The 18,979-nt window shown below is 38.9% G+C and overlaps 1 protein-coding gene across 10 annotated transcripts in view; it reads right to left on the bottom strand.

The window, feature by feature from the left end:
* Positions 1-18,979, bottom strand: part of RFX3 (regulatory factor X3) — a 252,891-nt gene that overhangs the window by 21,164 nt on the left and 212,748 nt on the right. For all 10 annotated transcript variants that reach the window (XM_089779225.1, XM_089779226.1, XM_089779227.1 and 7 more), the window contains 6 exons: positions 18,417-18,571; positions 9,200-9,297; positions 8,743-8,892; positions 5,999-6,207; positions 4,544-4,697; positions 1,359-1,401 (listed from right to left, as the gene is read on the bottom strand). In XM_089779225.1, coding sequence (XP_089635351.1) covers positions 1,359-1,401; positions 4,544-4,697; positions 5,999-6,207; positions 8,743-8,892; positions 9,200-9,297; positions 18,417-18,571 — 809 coding nt within the window. The remainder of the gene's footprint in view (positions 1-1,358; positions 1,402-4,543; positions 4,698-5,998; positions 6,208-8,742; positions 8,893-9,199; positions 9,298-18,416; positions 18,572-18,979) is intronic.

The following is an 18,979-nucleotide window of genomic DNA, read 5'->3' as shown; positions in this document are numbered from 1 at the left end:
CTGCACAAACAAACAACCATGAAACTAGCACACAGTGAAAAACATCTAAATACCGTGAATTACTTAGATTTTTATTTTGCAAACAACACATAATTTATGAAAAATAAAGAAATCTAGTTACCTGAGAAAGTACAGACTGAAAATTGAGATCTTACTGGGAAAATGTCAGTGCGAGATACATGTAATTCAATGAACTCGCAGCTTCAAACATTATAGCATACTTTCTTAATAATGCAATTGTTTTTTCCCCCTTCAAGCCAGCTCAAGCAAATATAATATTGTCTCTAATAAATAACAGTAACTTTGCACTTGTAAAATGCCATTCACCAGCAGAATTTAACATGAACTGAGGTAAAAAGAAGCTAAGTGAAGCCCAAGATCACATAGCAAGCCAGTGGGAGAGAACACAGACAAGATTTGCTGATTCAAGTCCGAAGCTGTACATAGAGGACCTAGAATTTTACCTGCTCCCTGTTATAATCACTATTTTAAAAGTCAGTTATTTGGCAAAGTGCATGAAAAACAATGGACCTGATTCTGCAATCCTTACTCAGAGAAAACTCATATGGATTACCTATACAGAAATGTGTATAGAGCCACTCACAAGCATATAAATAGGGGTTTTTTTTTGGGGGGGGGGGGGAGGGAGGATTCTGAATGCCTGCTAATGTATAAACAATACGTTTTCTCAAAAGATTTTCATATTAGAGGCCGTATCTACAGCATCCTCTAATTATTGTATACTGAAACTTATTGTAGATCAATAGTTTCCCAACTTTTTTTTCTCATGACCCAGTTTAAAAAAATTGCTGATGTCCACAACCCAACATAATTTGACTAAAGTGTAGGTGCTGGGGCGGGGCTGAGGATGAAAGCTTCTGCTATGGGGATGGGGCAGGGGTGTGGCAGGAGAGGCTTACCTTGAGCGGCTTCTGGTCAGCATTGCAGAAGGGGTGCTAAGGCAGGCTTCCTGCCTGTCCCGGCACCACAGACTATGCTGCAGGTTCTAGCCAATGAGAGTGCAGAGCTAGTGCTCAGACCAGGAGCAGTGCACGAAGCCCTGTGCGCTCTTCTGTCCCCTGTCCTCACCTGGGAGCTGGGCCTACTGCTGGCCGCTTCTGGGGCACAGCACAGTCTGCTGTGCCAGAACAGGCAGGAAGCCTACCCGTAGCACCCTCACTCATTACCTTACAGCAATGAGATCCAGTGCCTGACATTTGAATACCACTGCTGTAGATATTATAGAATACTAATTCAGAAGACTATCACAATACAGTTTTAGGCTCTGCTCTACTATATTTGCTCCAGATAATACTAGTTCTATAAAGAGTTATATGTTAAAGAGATTCAGCACTTACCTTTATCCATATTTCCAGGGGAAACAGCATTTAAGTCACCAAACTGCAAAATAATAAAATAGTTTTGGCTAGTATTAAAATCAGTACTACATGTCCTATTTAAACAAACAAAATGGTGTTGTATTCCATCCTTCTTACTGTGTAATTAGAAAATGATTTGCAATTGAACTCACCAATTTTATTCAAAAAGTTACACTCAAATAACTGCTGCAGAGGTGCAAAAACAGCAAGAAAAAAATTATTTTTATTAGCCCACTTTAATTTGAATAATTCTGAAAATGGTGAAACAAGTTAAAAACTGAAGTAAAAATACTAACACTTATCTGACATTTTTGCCTGTTTTTGAGTATAAACTCTTTGAGTAAGGTTTCCCTGTGTTATAAAGTTCAGAAACTATTGTGGGTGACTCATGTACTGCCAATATTTTCACAAAAAGCTTCCACAAAATTTCCTCTGAACACTTTGTCTGTAAAAGAGAAAATTGCATTCATATCACTACATCATTAATGCAGTAACACTGGTGCACATACCTACTGTAGATGCACTAAACGAATACAAGTGTGCTCACCACAATTATGGTGAATCCTTGTCCCTCTGGCTTGAAGAAAGGGGGTTACAATGGGCAGTACAAGGCTGTGTCCAGACTCAGGGGTTTTTTCGAAAAAAGTAGCCTTTTTTAGAAAAAACTTCACCTGCGTCTAGACTGCAGCCGCGTTCTTTCGAAATTAAATCGAAAGAACGCGGCTTTTCTTTCGACAGCGGTAAACCTAATTCCACGAGGAAGAACGCCTTTTTTCGAAAGTGCTCTTTCGAAAAAAGGCGTTCTTGAAAGCAAACAGGCTTTTTAGAAAGAGAGCATCCAGACTCACTGGGAGCTTTCTTTCGAAAAAGCGGCTTGCTTTTTCGAAAGTTCCACGTGCAGTCTAGACGCTCTCTTTCGAAAGAGGCTCTTTCGAAAGTATCTTTCGAAAGAGCCTCTTTCGAAAGAGGCTTGCAGTCTAGACATAGCCCAAGGGATATGTTTACCCAGATGGAGCAGGTAAGAGCAGAAAAGCAGCTACACCAGGTTGAGAGTTGGTGGCACATTCAGGACACATATAAGAATAGCCATAATGGGTCAGACGAAAGGTCTATATAGGTCAGTATCCTGTCTTCCAACAGTGGCCAATCCCAAGTGCGCCAAAGGGAATTAACAGAACAAGTACCCTATTGGGTACCACAGTTATTTGGGAAGGATGAGTTACACCTATCTGACAGCACATTATTTTTGTCTTAATATTAAGGAAGGAATCAGCAAATATCTGGGAACCGGGCATAGGATATGTGGGAAACTGACAATGTAACCTGCTAGTGCCTCCTTGTGGCAGATGTCCAGTGCAGGTACTTATTACTGAAGGGATACAGTTATCAGATTAAATGGATTGGAAAAGGATTTGAAGAAAACATTTCTTAAATGAGCTAAGGAAAAGGATTTGCGGGTTCCTACACCTGGTACAGCAGGAAGCTGAGTCCCATTCCTTTTTTAGCCCTTTTTACCTCATGCACGTGACTGGATTCTAGAATGGGATCATCATATGGAAAATGATGATGAGCTACACTATACAATTTTACTGCTGGATATTTCCAGATACTTTGAGTGAATAAAGCTGCAGTCTAATCAAATCACGTCCTTTGCCTCTTATCTTTCTTTCAGTGTGGCCAAACAGTCAGGGGTTTACATCAGGTGTATCCTATTCTGGTAGTTAACTGATTTATGCAAACTAACTCAAGGCAACATTGCCTACCAGCCACCCAGACCAAATGGAAAACAATCCTCCTGTTCCATCTCTCTTCTGAATGAGAAACTGCAGAACAAAATCTGACCTATACATCTCAGGTGAGAACAATATACATTTATATAGTATATTTCTAGTACTACTAGGCTTCATTACGGTCCAAAATACAAAAAGAATAATCTTCCTTTTGCTATTTCATCCAAAATCAGAAAGTGAAGAGATACATAAGTCATAAACAAAAAAATGGTTAGCCACTCCCTCCAAAAAACTGGTTGTTCTTTGATCTATAAAAGTTTTAAAATCCTCTGTTTATACTAGACCATTATTGAAACCCTCATGCTAAACCCTTACAGCTGGCAAATTCTATTTAAACTAAAAAGACAGAACTATAGCAACTCTACATTTTCATATATTCCTTAACATACACACATTATAATGAGGAAACTCTGCAATTAAAAAAGCCAATATCAGATACTGATATATGAATATTTAGCAGGTGGCTATTCAGAAAAATGATTTATTTTCTAAATTGTGTCATGCCACATTACACTGCACTACAAATGTAAAACACTACAAATTAAACTGACAGTATGTGGCACTCCCCCAACCTTTATTAAAGTATAACATCCATGGATAATATTTAATAATAATATTAAATAAACCTTGAGGGAAGGCTGTATGATATCAACTGAAGTTGTAAGTTGACTTAATAATATAATAGGACATAGCATAATAATCCTATGGTATAAAACCCACTATGTATCAATTAGATTAGCCACCCGCTAACCATATGGGTCCCAATCTAGCTACCATTTACTTATGCATGGGTTTTATATGCATGACTACTATCACTGAGGCCAAAAAGACTAGTTGTGTATAAAACCAAGAATATGTAAGTGTCTGCATACCGGGGATCTGAGATAGGGATGTAAAATTCCATTTAATTGGTTAACCAATTAAAGGGGGAGCGGGCAAGAGGGCCACTCCAGCCCGGCTGGGAACTCAGTGCCATCACTATTAAAGGTGATGCTTACCAGTTAACCTTTCACATCTCTACTCTGAGACATTTACATCTAATCCAAATGATTTATTTCAGCTATTCAGTTTATTATGCAGATGTTTAAGGACATTAATATTTACTTTCTACTAACAGATCACTGAATAGAAGAATTTCCAAATTCTATAAAAAGAATTTCTTTTGCAATTCTTATAGAGTACTGAGTTATAAGAGCTCAATAATTCTGCAAACCAGGCAACCTTTTTAGTTGTTTAAACGTGGCACCCAAGTATGAAAATGTTGGTCTGTTTTGAACCAAGTCCAGACCTTATGCCTACAGAATTTATATTATTCAAGCCTTCCCACATTTTCAAAATTCATCCCTAAATCAAGTCTCTTGCATATTATCTTACCTCTCCCATAACTGCTATAGGTGTTTCTCCCGTTGCCTGAGCAACACGATGCTCTACTAAGTAAAACATGTACTCATCATAAAGCAGGCGGATCAGATGAAAAGAGCCAAAACTAGCAGCACTGCGTAAGGTTAAGTCTCGAATAACCATTGAGCTGTTTAAAAATGAAAAGATTATTTATTTAATTATAAATAAGTATTAAAGTTACCCCATATTTACAATTACATGCCTTATCCTTATGAAGGCTTAACTCTAAGACAAATTTCTGCAGTTAACATTATCCACAGACACAAAACTCTTGAGTTAGAGGGTTTTCAGTGTGCAATTCAAAGGAAAGATATCAGAAAATATTATTTGCCTGAATACTCCAGAATTTATATACCATACCTAGTTTTGCAAATATGAATTATTTCAGCATAAACCCATCCCAAACATTTCTCAAAAGTTAGCTATAGTAGGTGAATTTTTACATTATGCTATTTTCAGAGATGTCACTGTACAAGTGAACAACTTCTCCTTTCTCGGAAATCACCATCTGAGAGACCACTCTCCTAGAATCTAGGGGTCAGATTTTCAAAAGTGTGTTTCTTTATGCATGCGCACCTTTCAATACATTGGTATAGGCTAAAAACATTGTATTATCATTCTAATTTAAACAAAGATCTGAAAATATAGAAGAAAATATGCTTTTCAGCTATACAATCACTGGTGCCAAAACTACAACAAATTTGCACAGATTTCTCATTGATAATTTTCAAACCTGGTCACATAAGTTGTGCCAATAAGGTGCACCATTGTATGTTCAATTGGAGATTTTGTTTGAAAAACCCCACAACATTAATATTAAAGAGTCATGAAACGGATACTAGAATGGATCATCTTTAAAAAAATTAGAAATGTTCTGTCAATGTATTTTATAGAGACAGAAAAAAATTACATAAATACATGGCCATGTTATATGTAAACATGACATACAAAGAATATACTTTATTTACCAATTCTTCTTTGAACAACAGAAGCAAACATAGAATATCTACTTTTAGCATGATGTTTTTTCATATTTTAAAAAAAGTTGGTCTTCAAAATGAAACAAAAGTAAAATACATAATATTTTAATAAATATTAATAAAAATACAGTGATATGATGTTTCATCCCAAAGAATTCCTGATCATGTTACAAACTTAGGACCAAATTTTGCTTGTTTGCACTTGCACAGTGCTTCTGAAATAGTTCATGAGGATTGCTTATCAAACACTGAGTTGCATTCTGGCTTTGAATTTGATGTTAATATAACCCTACATTTTTGATAAGTGCTATCGGATCTTTAAGGATGAGCGCTCTATGGTTTGATCTTATTTTCTTCAATGTTATTTAAATCTTCGTGAGTGAGAAAGCACACAAACAGCCAAATATGAAATACAATGAAAACACCTGAGAAAAATTTCAAATCCTACCTGTAGAAAGACCACTTTAGCAGAAATTGCCGTGCTGCTTTAGGAAAGCTGGGTCTTCCTTCATATGGTTTCAATGCTTGCATCATTACATTATCGAGCCAGGCAGCCCACTGCTCCAGAGTGCTCTGCTGCTGAAGAGTCATCTTGAAGTCTGTTTCTAGTCTTTGAACCATGTTGTCATCACACTGGCATACCCAGGAAGCCTGCTCCTATTACAATAGAGAACATATCCTCAATTAACATCATTACGTGAAGCCTATGAATAAATGGAAGATTATCATGAAAGATTAAAAAATCAGCTGAATGGTGATGATGACCATCTCTTTTCACTCACACTAACGAAACCATTTTTATTTTTAACACCCGCCCCCATCGTACTCTAACAAAAAGATGGACAAAAATAAACCAAATATGAAAATAAGCTTTAAATAAACTACCTAAAGAAAGAATGCTGGCAAAAAATAGAAATGAATAGAGTGCAATACTAAAATATTTTCATATGAAATGTAATTAATGCTAGTCCTTCCTAATTTTTGTAACAAAAATTTCAGGAGTTGGTGGAGTTGTAGGTAGTATAGTGGTAGCATGTCAGAGAGCAGAGGAGTATTTGTGCAGAGAGTAATAAGCCGTGGTTGATAGGCAAACAAAACTAATTCAAATTAATTATGCAATATACACTGTATTTATGGACAATCTGGAATCAAATTTTAATATAATACATAATCTGAAACATACTCTGACTATAGCTGGTAAATATATTACTTTTAAATGTTTTAAAAATGTGATTAGGATACCCTCACTAGAAATACTGCAGCATAGTTAGGTACTATTACAAGGCGTTGACAACCTACAGCACACATGCCACTGCCGATTTTCACTGGCACACGAGACAGCAACTCAGCCCAGCCTCTCCTCCCCCGTGAAGCCAGAAGCCTGCGCCAGTGTTCCCTTTGCATGCAGGTTTGCACAGCAATGCACAAAAATTCTAATCTAAGCTCACCCACCTCTGCAGCAGCACTTAACTTTCCTTCTACTCCTGGAAAGTGAGTGTCATGGCTGCTCCCGCTGGTGGGGACGGAGATGGCCCGGGACCAAATTAGGAGGTGGCTGCTCAGGCAGCCACTCTAGTGGCCAGGGCTATGTTGGGGGCCAGCTACCACTGGGGCAGAGGTCACATTGTGGGGTGGCTGCCGCTGGCGTTTTGGGCTGAGAACATATGGCGGACAGGTGGGTTGCTGTCGTGGCATGTTGAAGCCATGGCTGGGCGGGTTGGGGATGGGCGGTGTTGAAGCTGTGGGTGGGCAGGTTGCTGCCCGGGGCGGGGGGAGGAAGGTGTTGAGGATGCCAGCAGCTGGATTGTGGTGGTGGTGGTGGAGGGGGGTTTGAAGGCATGGGCTGGCGGGTTGGAGACGGGACAGGCCTACAGTGGTATTGGAGGGTGGCTGCTCGGGCGTGCTATAGATTGCTGAACCCTGACTCAGAGGCTCGTGTGCTGCTTAAAGTATCCAACTACGAGCCCGAGATCAGAGAACTCAGCAAGGCAAAGCAAGGCCAAAGATCACATTAAATGGTAATATCTGCATCTTAATTTATTTATTAATGAAGCTACCGTAAGTAGGACTTTAAAATGTATCACCGGCACGCTGACCCGTAAATAGAAATGAATGAGGTAAATCTCAACACACCACTTCTGAAAGGATGCTGGCCCCTATGCTATTAGATATACCCAGAAGACCACACCTCTTTCCTTAGACCTCATCATAGATAAAGCATAAGTTCTAAAAAAATTTAAAATCTGGATTAATTTGCATCTCCACTAAATAAAAGTCAGCAGAACACATGTAGTGGTGTGCAGGGCTAACTGCAACCCACATGTGGCCCACTGGGGTTCTGGGTGTGACAGACATTTTGTTTACTTTCGCTCATATACTAGGTTCCCAGATTCCACAGGTTTCCGTCCTTTTAGGCTTTTTCCTACCAGTATTACTAAAGTGAAAATGAGATGCCTGCCGGTTGTCCACTACATTGACTGAACTCTGTGTGCTCCCTCCAGGCCCACCACCGATAAGGGGTGTGGGCGGAAGGGGCCCTGACAATTCACAAGGGCCCAGGACCACTGGCTGCTGCTACTGTGGCAGCAGTAGCCAGAGTCCCAGGCCTTTTAAATCTCTGCTAAAGTGCCATGTGGTGCTCTGGGCTACTCTCAGAGCAGCCTGAGGAGTGATGGGGCCTGCAGTATGGGGCATTCCAGACAGTCCTGAGGGCTGGCTGCCCCACAGCCACACCCCTTCTGCTCAAGGCCACGCCCTTTCCAGAAGTACAGAGCTGTCCCACCCCCCACCCCTTTCCCAGAGGCCTAGCCAGGTGGTCAGCCCCCTTGGCTCCCTCTGCATCCAATCAAACACTGCTTAATCCGGACACACTGCAAATTCTAGGTACGCAAACGCAATTAGCAGAACATCCTATTCAGGGAGACTAGCTTGGTTATGACAATCTTGTGGACCACTGAGACAAAGGAGAGCTACTCATATAGCCCACTTGCTAGCCTAGGTTGCCCATCCGTGCTCTTTTCCAGGGAACAGTAGTGTAAACTTTTGGATTTGGATAGACGTACTCAGTTTAAATCTCAGCACTCAGTTTACATCTCAGCAAAATGTTCTGGATGGAAATATGTGAGCTAATACTATGGTTAGAGTTCTGGGGAAAACATTTAATTTACTCTATTTTGTAAAGCTACAGTTTACCTGGACATTTGCAAAATCCACACGATTGAGGTCATTGAGCATCTGGTTGATTTGAGAAGTGTTCTGAAGCACGGCACGAGCTGCCTGAGCCAGGTGATTAAGAGATGTGTATCTTCGCAGAGTCTGGGCAAAGGCACTTACAGCGGCAACCTATGAAGAAATACAATTTCTCAAATAATACTCTTATATTATTTTTGGATCAAATTGCCCCTTGATTAGTTGATATTCAATGTTATATTCATTTTGTGTGAGCCATTTCATGTGTGAATCATAGCATTTAAAATTACAGATAAAATAAGTTTTTTCTTTTAAAGAATTTCAGCAAACAAAACAAACAGAATAGCATTTGTTGTAACTGTCAAAATGCTATTATTTTTACTATTGTTATTAATATAATTCAGGCTTACCATTAAGAAATGCAATTTTCATTCAAAACTAAATGGTTACTTAATTTTACCTTGGTTTGTATCATTCTCTGTGGAATATTGTTCATGGCATTGGAAAGCCAACCTTCAAGGCTTTTTGCAAAATTGCGAATGGCTTGGGTCAAGGCACCTAAACAGTAAAGAATAAAAACAGAATGAAAAGAAGAGCCTTTACTGAAACCTTCATTTCTGCTATACTTTAATATTTTACACTGAAGAGATCTGCTGTTTTTACATATACACAAGTTTCTTGTCTAGGTTCAAAATTTTTCATTCACATATACAATGTGCAAAAAATTATTTTATTTTGCAAGCTAAATTGACCTCTGTATCTAAGAAGCTTTCAAATGTCTATGGCCTAAGCAACAAAACACCAGTGGTGAGTACTGACGGGATATTAACCACTGTAACTGCTGTTTTGTATTTAGTGAAACAACCAGAATTCTCTAGAAACTTTACATCATTAATTTTCAACCTTCCAGTGCAATTAAGTGCCTCTTCTTCTCTGGTAGAGAGAGGCTGCCGAAAATTGTAATCATTACAAAAGTACAATTTTCTCAAATTAGCCCATATTGCGCTGCACCCTCACTATTACACTGTTTATTCCAGTTTTTAAGAATAAAACATATGATGCAGTGCTCAAAGGCAGTACCAATGAGCAAAATATAACATACATAACTGATAGAAAGTGGGGTTATTCTTACCATGGAGAAGTCTCTGTTTCCCTTTCCCAGTACAGCTCCCTCAGCACTGATGAGTGGTCCACACAGGTGATTCGAGAGAAATTTTATAGCCCTGTCGATGAGCCTGTGACATCATATTCCCTTCTATAAAGGAAGAGATGGACACTAACCTGCATTTCTCAAGTGAGAAAAAGTTCTAGTTCATGAAGGGGGATGGAAGGGAAATGTGTGCTGAGGGAGCTACACTTGGAAAAGAAAACAGGAACTGCTCCACAGTAAGTAAAACCTCACTCTTCCTTACCTCTCACTTGCTCTCTCAGATGTAATATATAGCTCTAACAAAATAGTGTCACATAAAAGAGAAAGGAAAGCTATACAAGTTTCAAATGACTTATGATGAACATTGCAGCTGTAATAATGGTGTAAAAAAGTTTGAAAGAGGGAAACGCAATTGAATTGTCTTGAAACGATTTTGCATGACATGTAAGAGAAACAATGAAAATGCCTATAACTAAGTATTGATTGGGTCTGTTTATAAAATTCTCTCTCTCGGGTAGAGTAAGAATTAGTTGCAAAGAAAAGCCACATTATTCGAAAAACGACTTACAACTTAAGCAATTGATGATTCCCTTTCTTAAAGTTGTGTGTTTTTAAAGTAATAAATGTTATTGATAGCTATTACAATTTAAAAAAAAATATTTTTCTTCCTAGGATATTATTTTGTTTTCAACTATACAGTGGGAACTAGTGATGGGTGAACCTGGTAAAGTCTGAGCCTTGTGATATTATAAAACTGGGCTGTTAGTCATATAAGAATAGGCTTTTTCATGAGTTTTCTTTTTTCCCCATTATTTGTAAAATACTTAGCATACTTCTGTTTCTATGCAAATTTATTTCTGTAAACTTATTAATTAGTTGTGCATTAAATTTATGTAACCAAGAGTTTTACAGTATAAGGTTTCTTCAATACAGTATTTGTCATCCTGTACTTACTGGGTTAAATATATTTAGTTGTTTAAGACAGTGGTTCTAAAGCAGTTTAGCAACCCAAGGACCTCCATTTTGATTTACATTTTTTTTTTTTTTTTTACAGACTCCCACCCCTAAGCTGACTTCCAATTTGTCCCAAGAGTGCTCAACCCCCACTCTGCCTAAGACCCCACCCCCACTCCACCTTTTCCACCAAAGCCCCACTCCTACCATCCCTAACCCCCACTTCTTCTGCTCCTCCTCCTTCATCCCAGAAACTCCTGCACACTGCTGAAGAGCTGTTCCATGGCATGCAGGAGGCACTGGAAGGGAGGAAGGGATGATCAGTGGAGCCAGCAGCTCCAGACATGACTTTCAGACACGCTGGGGTACCCTTGTGAACTCGCAAGGGTTCACAGAGTCCGGTTTGCAAACTGCTGGTCCAAGGCAAAACGAGCCTTTTCATGGACAAACACTGTACAACATATAGACTGCGTCTAGACTGGCAAGTTTTTCCGCAAAAGAAGCTGCTTTTGCAGAAAAACTTGCCAGCTGTCTACACTGACCGCTTGAAATTGTGCAAGAACACTGACGATCTAATGTAAGACTGTCAGTGTTCTTGCTCAAATACTATGCTGCTCCCACTTGGAAAAAAGCCCTCTTGCGCAAATGCTTTTGCGCAAGCGGGCCAGTGTAGACAGCTAGAAACTGTTTTGCGCAAAAAAGCCCCGATGGCGAAAATGGCGATCGGGGCTTTCTTGCGCAAAACCGCGTCTCGATTGGAATGGACACTTTTCCGCAAAAAGTGCTTTTGCGGAAAAGCATCTGTGCCAATCTAGACGCTCTTTTCCGCAAATGCTTTTAATGGAAAAACTTTTCCTTTAAAAGCATTTGCGGAAAATCATGCCAGTCTAGACGTAGCCATATAGTAAAATATCTCTTTCACATACTTGTCTTTCAGAGCAAAGTATCTCTAATCTACTTTTAAAACAAATGTGATGAAAAAGGAAATGAACATCATCTTGACAGAATGTCTTTTGTTATGAAGAAAAAGAGAAATAGATGATAGTAAGAGACATGCTAACTTTCAGAGGAGGAAGTTTCTTTTATGTATATAAAATAGATTATTTAAGATAAAAATTGTGTAGAATAACTATGAATTTCTAAAGTCCTCAGAAGGAGGATTCTCATTTTAAATCCAAAACAAATTCTGTGCCCTCTTCATTTCACACAATTGAATGCACGCTACCTAAATGTGTGTCAGCCTTTACTTCCTAAGACCTATTCTAGAGAGGAACTGAAAACATTTTATTTTTTTCTGAAGCGGTGATTGTTAACTACAAAAGACCTTAAAGACTGCATTCATTGACCCATTATTGGTGATGATTTGGCTATCGCACAAGAAAACTAATCTAGAGAATGATATGGTGATCTTGCATACAGTTTTTGATTTGTTATAAACTATGAAGTGCTGCTGTCAATTACAAAAAAAAAAAAAGGTGTTGCAGAAAATGTCATGGGGAGTAGCATTGTTTATTCCATTAGTATTGTGCCAGCTAATGCTGATTTCAGATCTAAAAGTGCTCATCTTCTGTAACATTTCCAGGATTGTAAAGATTATTGATGGTGATGTCATAGGCAAAATTCAGGTGTTTAACAAATATAGATACCATAGTTAACAGAATGCTAATGGAAGAGACCAAGACAAAGAATAAAAGAATGCTGGGTTTCCATTCCTGATAATATAAAATAGCTAGAACGGTAATCGCTGCAACTTAAAACAAATTTTAGTTCTATATTTAAAGGGGATTTTGAACATAACATTCATTACCTCTGCCGCTATAGCAACAGAACCTAGTAGTTAAAAGTGATGGGGAACCTTCAAACAACTTGATTTGGATTCTTATCTGCAGGTATCATGACAACAAGGTCTCCAGTATTTGCCCTGGCAAGAACTTGCAGAAGCACAGGGAGATATATTCAATACAACTTCATTATCCTTTAACAGCGAACCCCATAAGAAGCTGAGATTGGCTTTCCTCTCCTTTGCAAAGGGATTGCAAAGAACTCTCTTTTCCCACAACTGTCATATCATTCCCTTTACCTCAATGAGCAAAAAAGCATTTCAGGGCAGAGGCTCTCAACAGCTTTGGTCCCCCCTCCTAGAGTTTTGGGATAGGAAAACTCTCCACATATGTTAGGGTTGAAGCTGATAGATTTTTTTAAATAAACTTTTTATTTCTGAAATTTGGCTTTTTTAAAATTTCGAAATTAGGTTTTCATTTTTTTGGATATGTTCCACAGAATCTTCAATACAAAAATCTAACTTGTTGATGTCTCTTCAAAACTGTTTGTTTCTGTTTTCTTAGTAATTATTTCTCTCTCTGTTTATATAGCAAAATGTTTTCAGAATCAAAGATTGAAAATTTGGAAGAAAAAAATTAAAAATTAGCTTATGAAAAATAGTGGCATGAATATGCTTTTAGAATGTCCACAATCATTTCCCCCCTATATTTTTGGACCAGCTGTAGTTGACCTTCCAGGTGCCCAGTCAGAAAGAAAGAGGTTACTTATAACTAGAGCTTCTTTGAGATGTGTGGTTCCTATTTTGGCTGTCACATGGGTGTGCATGTGTGTCATGCACCGGAGCCAAAATGATTTTATAGAAGTAGTATCCACAGATATGTAGTGCATCATCCACATGTTCGTATATGAGACTGTATGAGGCCACGTGGTTCAGCAACACTCTAGTATCCTTCTTACCAGCAACCAATGGAGTCTGCAGCAGAGGAGATGAAGACTGGACATTGGAATCCAAATAAGGACCATACATCTCAAAGAACCTCTAGTTACAGTGACTAACCTCCGCCTCTTCTTCTCCTTCTTCAAGTGATGGTCCCTATATGGATTCCAAACATGGGTGATTAGCGAGCAGTACGCAGTGTGGAGGTGTGTGAGAGGACTCACAAAAAGTTATAGTCTGTAAGATAACATGAACTGCCACATGCACCACAGTTTTAGGGATGATGGCACAGTGAGTGGTAAAGTATGGAAAGAATACCACATGGCTGCCTGCAAATGTTCTGCCAAGGTATATCTCCAAGGCAGGCCAATTTGGAGGCATGCATCCACATGGAGTGAGATGTTACTGCAGGAGGCGCGGTTAATTATGTGTGAGAGAGTGTGTAACATTCTGCAATGCAACAGGAATGCCATTTGGAAATGCACTGCAAGGGAGAGGATTTTGGCCCTTGCAATCTTCAGCAATTGTAATAAAAAGTATTGGTGAAGCACAGAAGGTATGGGTGCATTGGAGGTAAATGGCAAGTGCCCGGTAGATGTTAAGAGAATAATGTTTTAGCATTTTTGGGAGGTTTGGGGTAGAAGGTGGAAAGGGGGATGCTCTGTAGAGGTGGAATGCAGAAACCATCTCAAGGATACATTTGGGATTCAGGCACAAGGAAACTTTATCTTTACGGAAAATGGTTGGAGGGTAGCAGTTATGGGCTGCCAATTTGCTAAGGAATCTCACTGAGGAAATGGCTACCAAAACCATTTTTGTGGAGAGGTGGGCAAAAGAGCAGATTGTGAGGGGTTATTTCAATGGTTTAGTGAGAACAGAAAGAGAGTAATATTCAAGTCCTAAGAGGACGAAAGGCATTGAGCAAAATTTTGAGCAAGCCAATGGTGGTTGGATGAGTCTAATAGAGGGAGGAAGGCACTGAGAGCTACCATGTGGACTCTGACAGAGGATTGGGTGAGGGCCTACAGTTTAAATTGAATGCTGTGGCCTAAGAGAATAGGCATGATATGGAATATAGTGGATAATGGTGGCAGTGTACCCAAGTGGAGTGTCAGAGTCCTCCCCGTGCCTGTGACAGGAAATCTGGATAGGTGTATAGTCAGATTGGGGTGGAGGTGGAAGCGGAGAGAGAAAGGAGGTCCGTGAATCTGTACTGGCAAGGACAAACGGGAACTTTCAATATGACTTTCACTTAATCCCACTGAATCTTGTGCAGAACTTGTTGGCGTAGGGGAATGGACAGAAAGAGATAGTGGACTTGGTTGATCTAGGGCAGGAGAAGGGATTTGTTCTGTGAGTCCAGCCCCAATGCCCATTTGGAATAGGAGAAGCAGAGTTTTCAGTTTTCACTGGTTACAGAGAGGTCCTAGTTCAGGGTGTCCCACCAGTGGAAGACAGAAAATCACATGGGATTGTGCAGTTCCCATTCAGTTTGCATAGAAAGACCTGCTGAATGTGTTTGCTAGGGAGTTGCTGACACCTGGAAGATGTGTTGCCTGTAGCATCACATCATGCTTGAGGCACCAGTTCCGGATTTGGATGGTCTTTGCAAAGAGAGAGACCTGGCACCTCCTTGCCTGTCACCAGGTTGTAGGACAGCAGTTGAATGTAATGTGAGGGGGAAGAATGCTTGATAGGCAACTCTCAGTTCCAGGATGTTGATGTGTATCCCTCGCCCCTCTCAGTGTCCAAAGGCCCTGGGCCATGTGACAGTCCAGTGAGGGAAGCCTCTGTAGTGACAGTGATGCAGGAAGGGGGAGGTGTAATCAGGGTGCTGACTAAGTCTTTGGACAGGTCAATCCACCACGTGAAGAGTTTAGGATGAATCAGGGGAGCAGAACAGATCTGTTTAAGCATTCTCTCTCTGGTTGAATGCTCCGGGTGAAAAGAATTCTAGAGAGTACCCCCAATGAATGATGTCCAGTACTGAGTGGTCTGTGGTGATCTTGTCCCAATTGTGAGCCAACAGGCAAAATGCCCCCCCCCCAAAGATTACCAGAGGTGCGATACAAGGGATAGAAGAGAAATGGGATTTCTGACAGCACTAATGACCTTGGGATGGCTCCTGTTGTTGTTGGTAGGGTTGGAAGGAAGTGTGGGGGCAAGATGAAAGGACAAGCTCTGCTGCCTGCAATTCAGGGTCTGGGTGTAAGTGAATATAGATAGTGGCACAGAAGTGCTTGAGAAAGTGGAAGAACTCATCACTTTGTAGGGATGTAAGCAACTAGTTGCTTCCCAACCCTTGCTGCCTGAGTACCTTGCTCACCACAGGTTCCCCACTGTGCCTCTGCCTTTTAAATGTAGGAAGAACCAGGGGATCCTGGATCAGACTGTACAGATGGGTGCATGGCCTACTACATTAGAAATGAATAGAGGCAAAGTTCTCTAGTTTCTCAAGTTTGGAAGGGAATGGTTAAGTTGGTGCTCATTTCTCACAGAAAAGGAGCGCAGAAACAAGGCATGGCTTTTGAAACTAACTCACCAGGGCATAATCTCCAGAAGAGGGTGGGGGGCAGTGTGCCCTGTAAGCTGTGCGCTTGTGCAGCTGCTCAGGAGAGATATAAATACCAGAAATTCAAATGCCAGCTAGGTTTTGTGTTTCTACTGGTGGTGCATATTCACACATGCCTCAATTCATATAAAATTTATTCCACTAATGGATGGAAAAGATTAGTGGGAACATTGTTGGTGAGCAGTGTCCCTGACAAGGGAAGTCATCCTTCAGGGATCCTATATATGAGTCTTACAAACCACTACCTACCACTGTGTGCACTATATACACTGAAAAAAATGGACAAGCAGTTCTTTTATGCAAGTCTAAGAGCACAGCGGAAAAGGCATTCTAATTCTTACCATGTGGCTGAGAGAGAGAACTGGAGCAGCGTTGATCTGCATGGCCTCAGATGCAAGCAAGTGTACAATGCAAGACACACATGCAAGTCAATAGATACTATTACCACAAAACTGTTCTGGCTCCAGCACATGGCATGCATGTGCACCCATTTTTGAAATCCATATAGTAATTTTTAAAAAAAAAAAAAATCAGAAACTACTTTGTGTGGCTGGAATAGAAGATTATTTTAATTGCTCTTTTCTCCTTTATTCAAACCTCAATTCAATTTGTGAACTTTAATTGAAATTGTTTTGGATATTTGTTTAAGGTGGACTGAATTCACTTGAAAATAAGACTCCACCTATTTAGATTAAACAGAAAAATAAACTCTACCATAAACATAGATCAAAGCCAATTAGTTGAAATGTGTAGCCAAAGGTTGCCTATTTAATCTCTATATTTAAAAAAGATATTCAACATTTCTTCTTTACTTTTCTACTTTATTGATAAAAGGATAAAATACAACTGAAATCCACCAATATCTTACTCTTTGCCTTTTTAAACTATAAAACTTAACAAAAAATAGTATACGGTTGGCATTTACATTTTCATATTCACAAAGCCAACATTTCTCGTACCAGAAGTAATGTACTTGTATATAGCACTATTCCACTCTGTTTCATTAATAAGTGAAGGTCAGTAGCATAGCATGTTCTTACAAAAGTGTAGGTGTTATTTTTTTCTGACCAATCTGTAATAACTAGAATCATTAGTAGCAGTTATATTGCACCAGCAGAAAATAGCTTTTTTAGTTACAAGGCTATCTGAGGCACTATCTCCTTTAAATATTAATCCAGTTTAACTATGAAGTGACTACTGTTTGGTTCATGAAGTGAACACAATGCATATGCAGTTGTATGGATTTTATCTGTACAATATCATTAATTATTATTGTTAATGGAAGGTATATTTGTAAAATTTGGCATGATGTATATGACCTAATCAATATTTTAAAAGGAATTCAACTTTGCTGAAAACTAACGTGAATTTGTTTTCTATCAAAAGCACCCATAAAATGCATTGCCTGAGCAATTATGGATTCCAATAATTTTCACTTTGAAAAGAAAGCTGTACTCCTGAGTAAAATAATTTGATAACAGTTGCCTGGCCAAAGTATTGCCTGGCACAATCAGTCACTGAATCTATCATGTCATTTATAGAACTAAAAATATGGTAGACTGGAAAAACAAATAAGGCTAAATATGTATGATGTTGCACTACACCATTTTATATATATATATGTTGTAAACTTCCATTTCTGGACAACTAAGCAGTTGTTGATTATAGAGTGTTTCTAAGTCAGTAGGTTATTTAATTTTAATCTTGGTAAAATGTAAGATTAAAATTAAATAACCTACTGACTTAGAAACACTCTATAATCAACAACTGCTTAGTTGTCCAGAAATGGAAGTTTACAACATATACATAATTATTATGAGCTATTCAAAGGCTAATATAAATCTTAATCCAAAACCTAGTGAAGTAATTGGAAAGACTCTGATTAATATCAATGGACTTCAGCACACTACAGGTCTGAGCCAGAGTCCATCTTGTGAGAGTACAAAGGGACAAAGTTTTTGATACTGAAGTATAACAAAATAAAAAATATATAATGACAAAAGCATATTTTTTAGAAAAATGTAGCCTGCAAACCTCTGGAAGCTTCTTTCTATTTTCTTACAAATGCGGTGAAATCATCAATCACTTTTTTTCTTAAAATACAATACCTGCACCAACTACTTCCTTTCTACTCTATAAAATTAAGAACAACCACATTTACTATTCCTGTAGCCTTCAAAATCATTCCCAAAGATTTCCTGGGAGGTACTGCAGGTATAAGATCACCAGACCAAAATAAAAAAAAAAAAATCCTTACAAGACGTCATCTGTGTTCAACTTACTAGGAATAGGTCTAAGGACGTCAGGAATGAGAATCTCCACCAAAGCCTGGTACATCACATGGTCACAGTTACACATCCATTTCAGAATAGACTCATTTTTGCACAGAGTAATCAGCTTTGCTTTCGGAAGTCGACTTTCTATTTCACTCAGATTGCTGGTGTGAACAAATGTATCAAATGAATAAATGAAAATGCATATACATGCATATTGAAAAACAATGGACTTCAAATACTTTAATTAAAAAAGCCACACCCCACAGCACTGCTGTACCGTATGTTATATGAAATTGACAAATGGCCTCCAAATTTCTGCTGCAGCACATAACTTATGCAGAAGTACAATAAAAATGGCCCTTTCATCTTAAAAAGATTGAATACAACATTATGAAAAGATACCTCTACTATAGTCATCAATGCCAAACAAAATGGTAAGATACATATTCAATCATTTCAAAAAGGCAATTTGTGATAAACACTAGTTAGTGTAAACAAACATTTTAGACAGCATACATTTAGTAAATTTGTTATATCAAGTTAGAATTAGAGTTTTACATACTAACTGA

Source organism: Pelodiscus sinensis, chromosome 6 (assembly GCF_052426305.1).
Source record: "Pelodiscus sinensis isolate ZL-2025 chromosome 6, ASM5242630v1, whole genome shotgun sequence".
Taxonomy (NCBI): Eukaryota; Metazoa; Chordata; order Testudines; family Trionychidae; genus Pelodiscus; species Pelodiscus sinensis.
The sequence above is the reverse complement of the archived record's forward strand: the minus strand, read 5'-3'. Positions and strand labels throughout refer to the sequence as shown.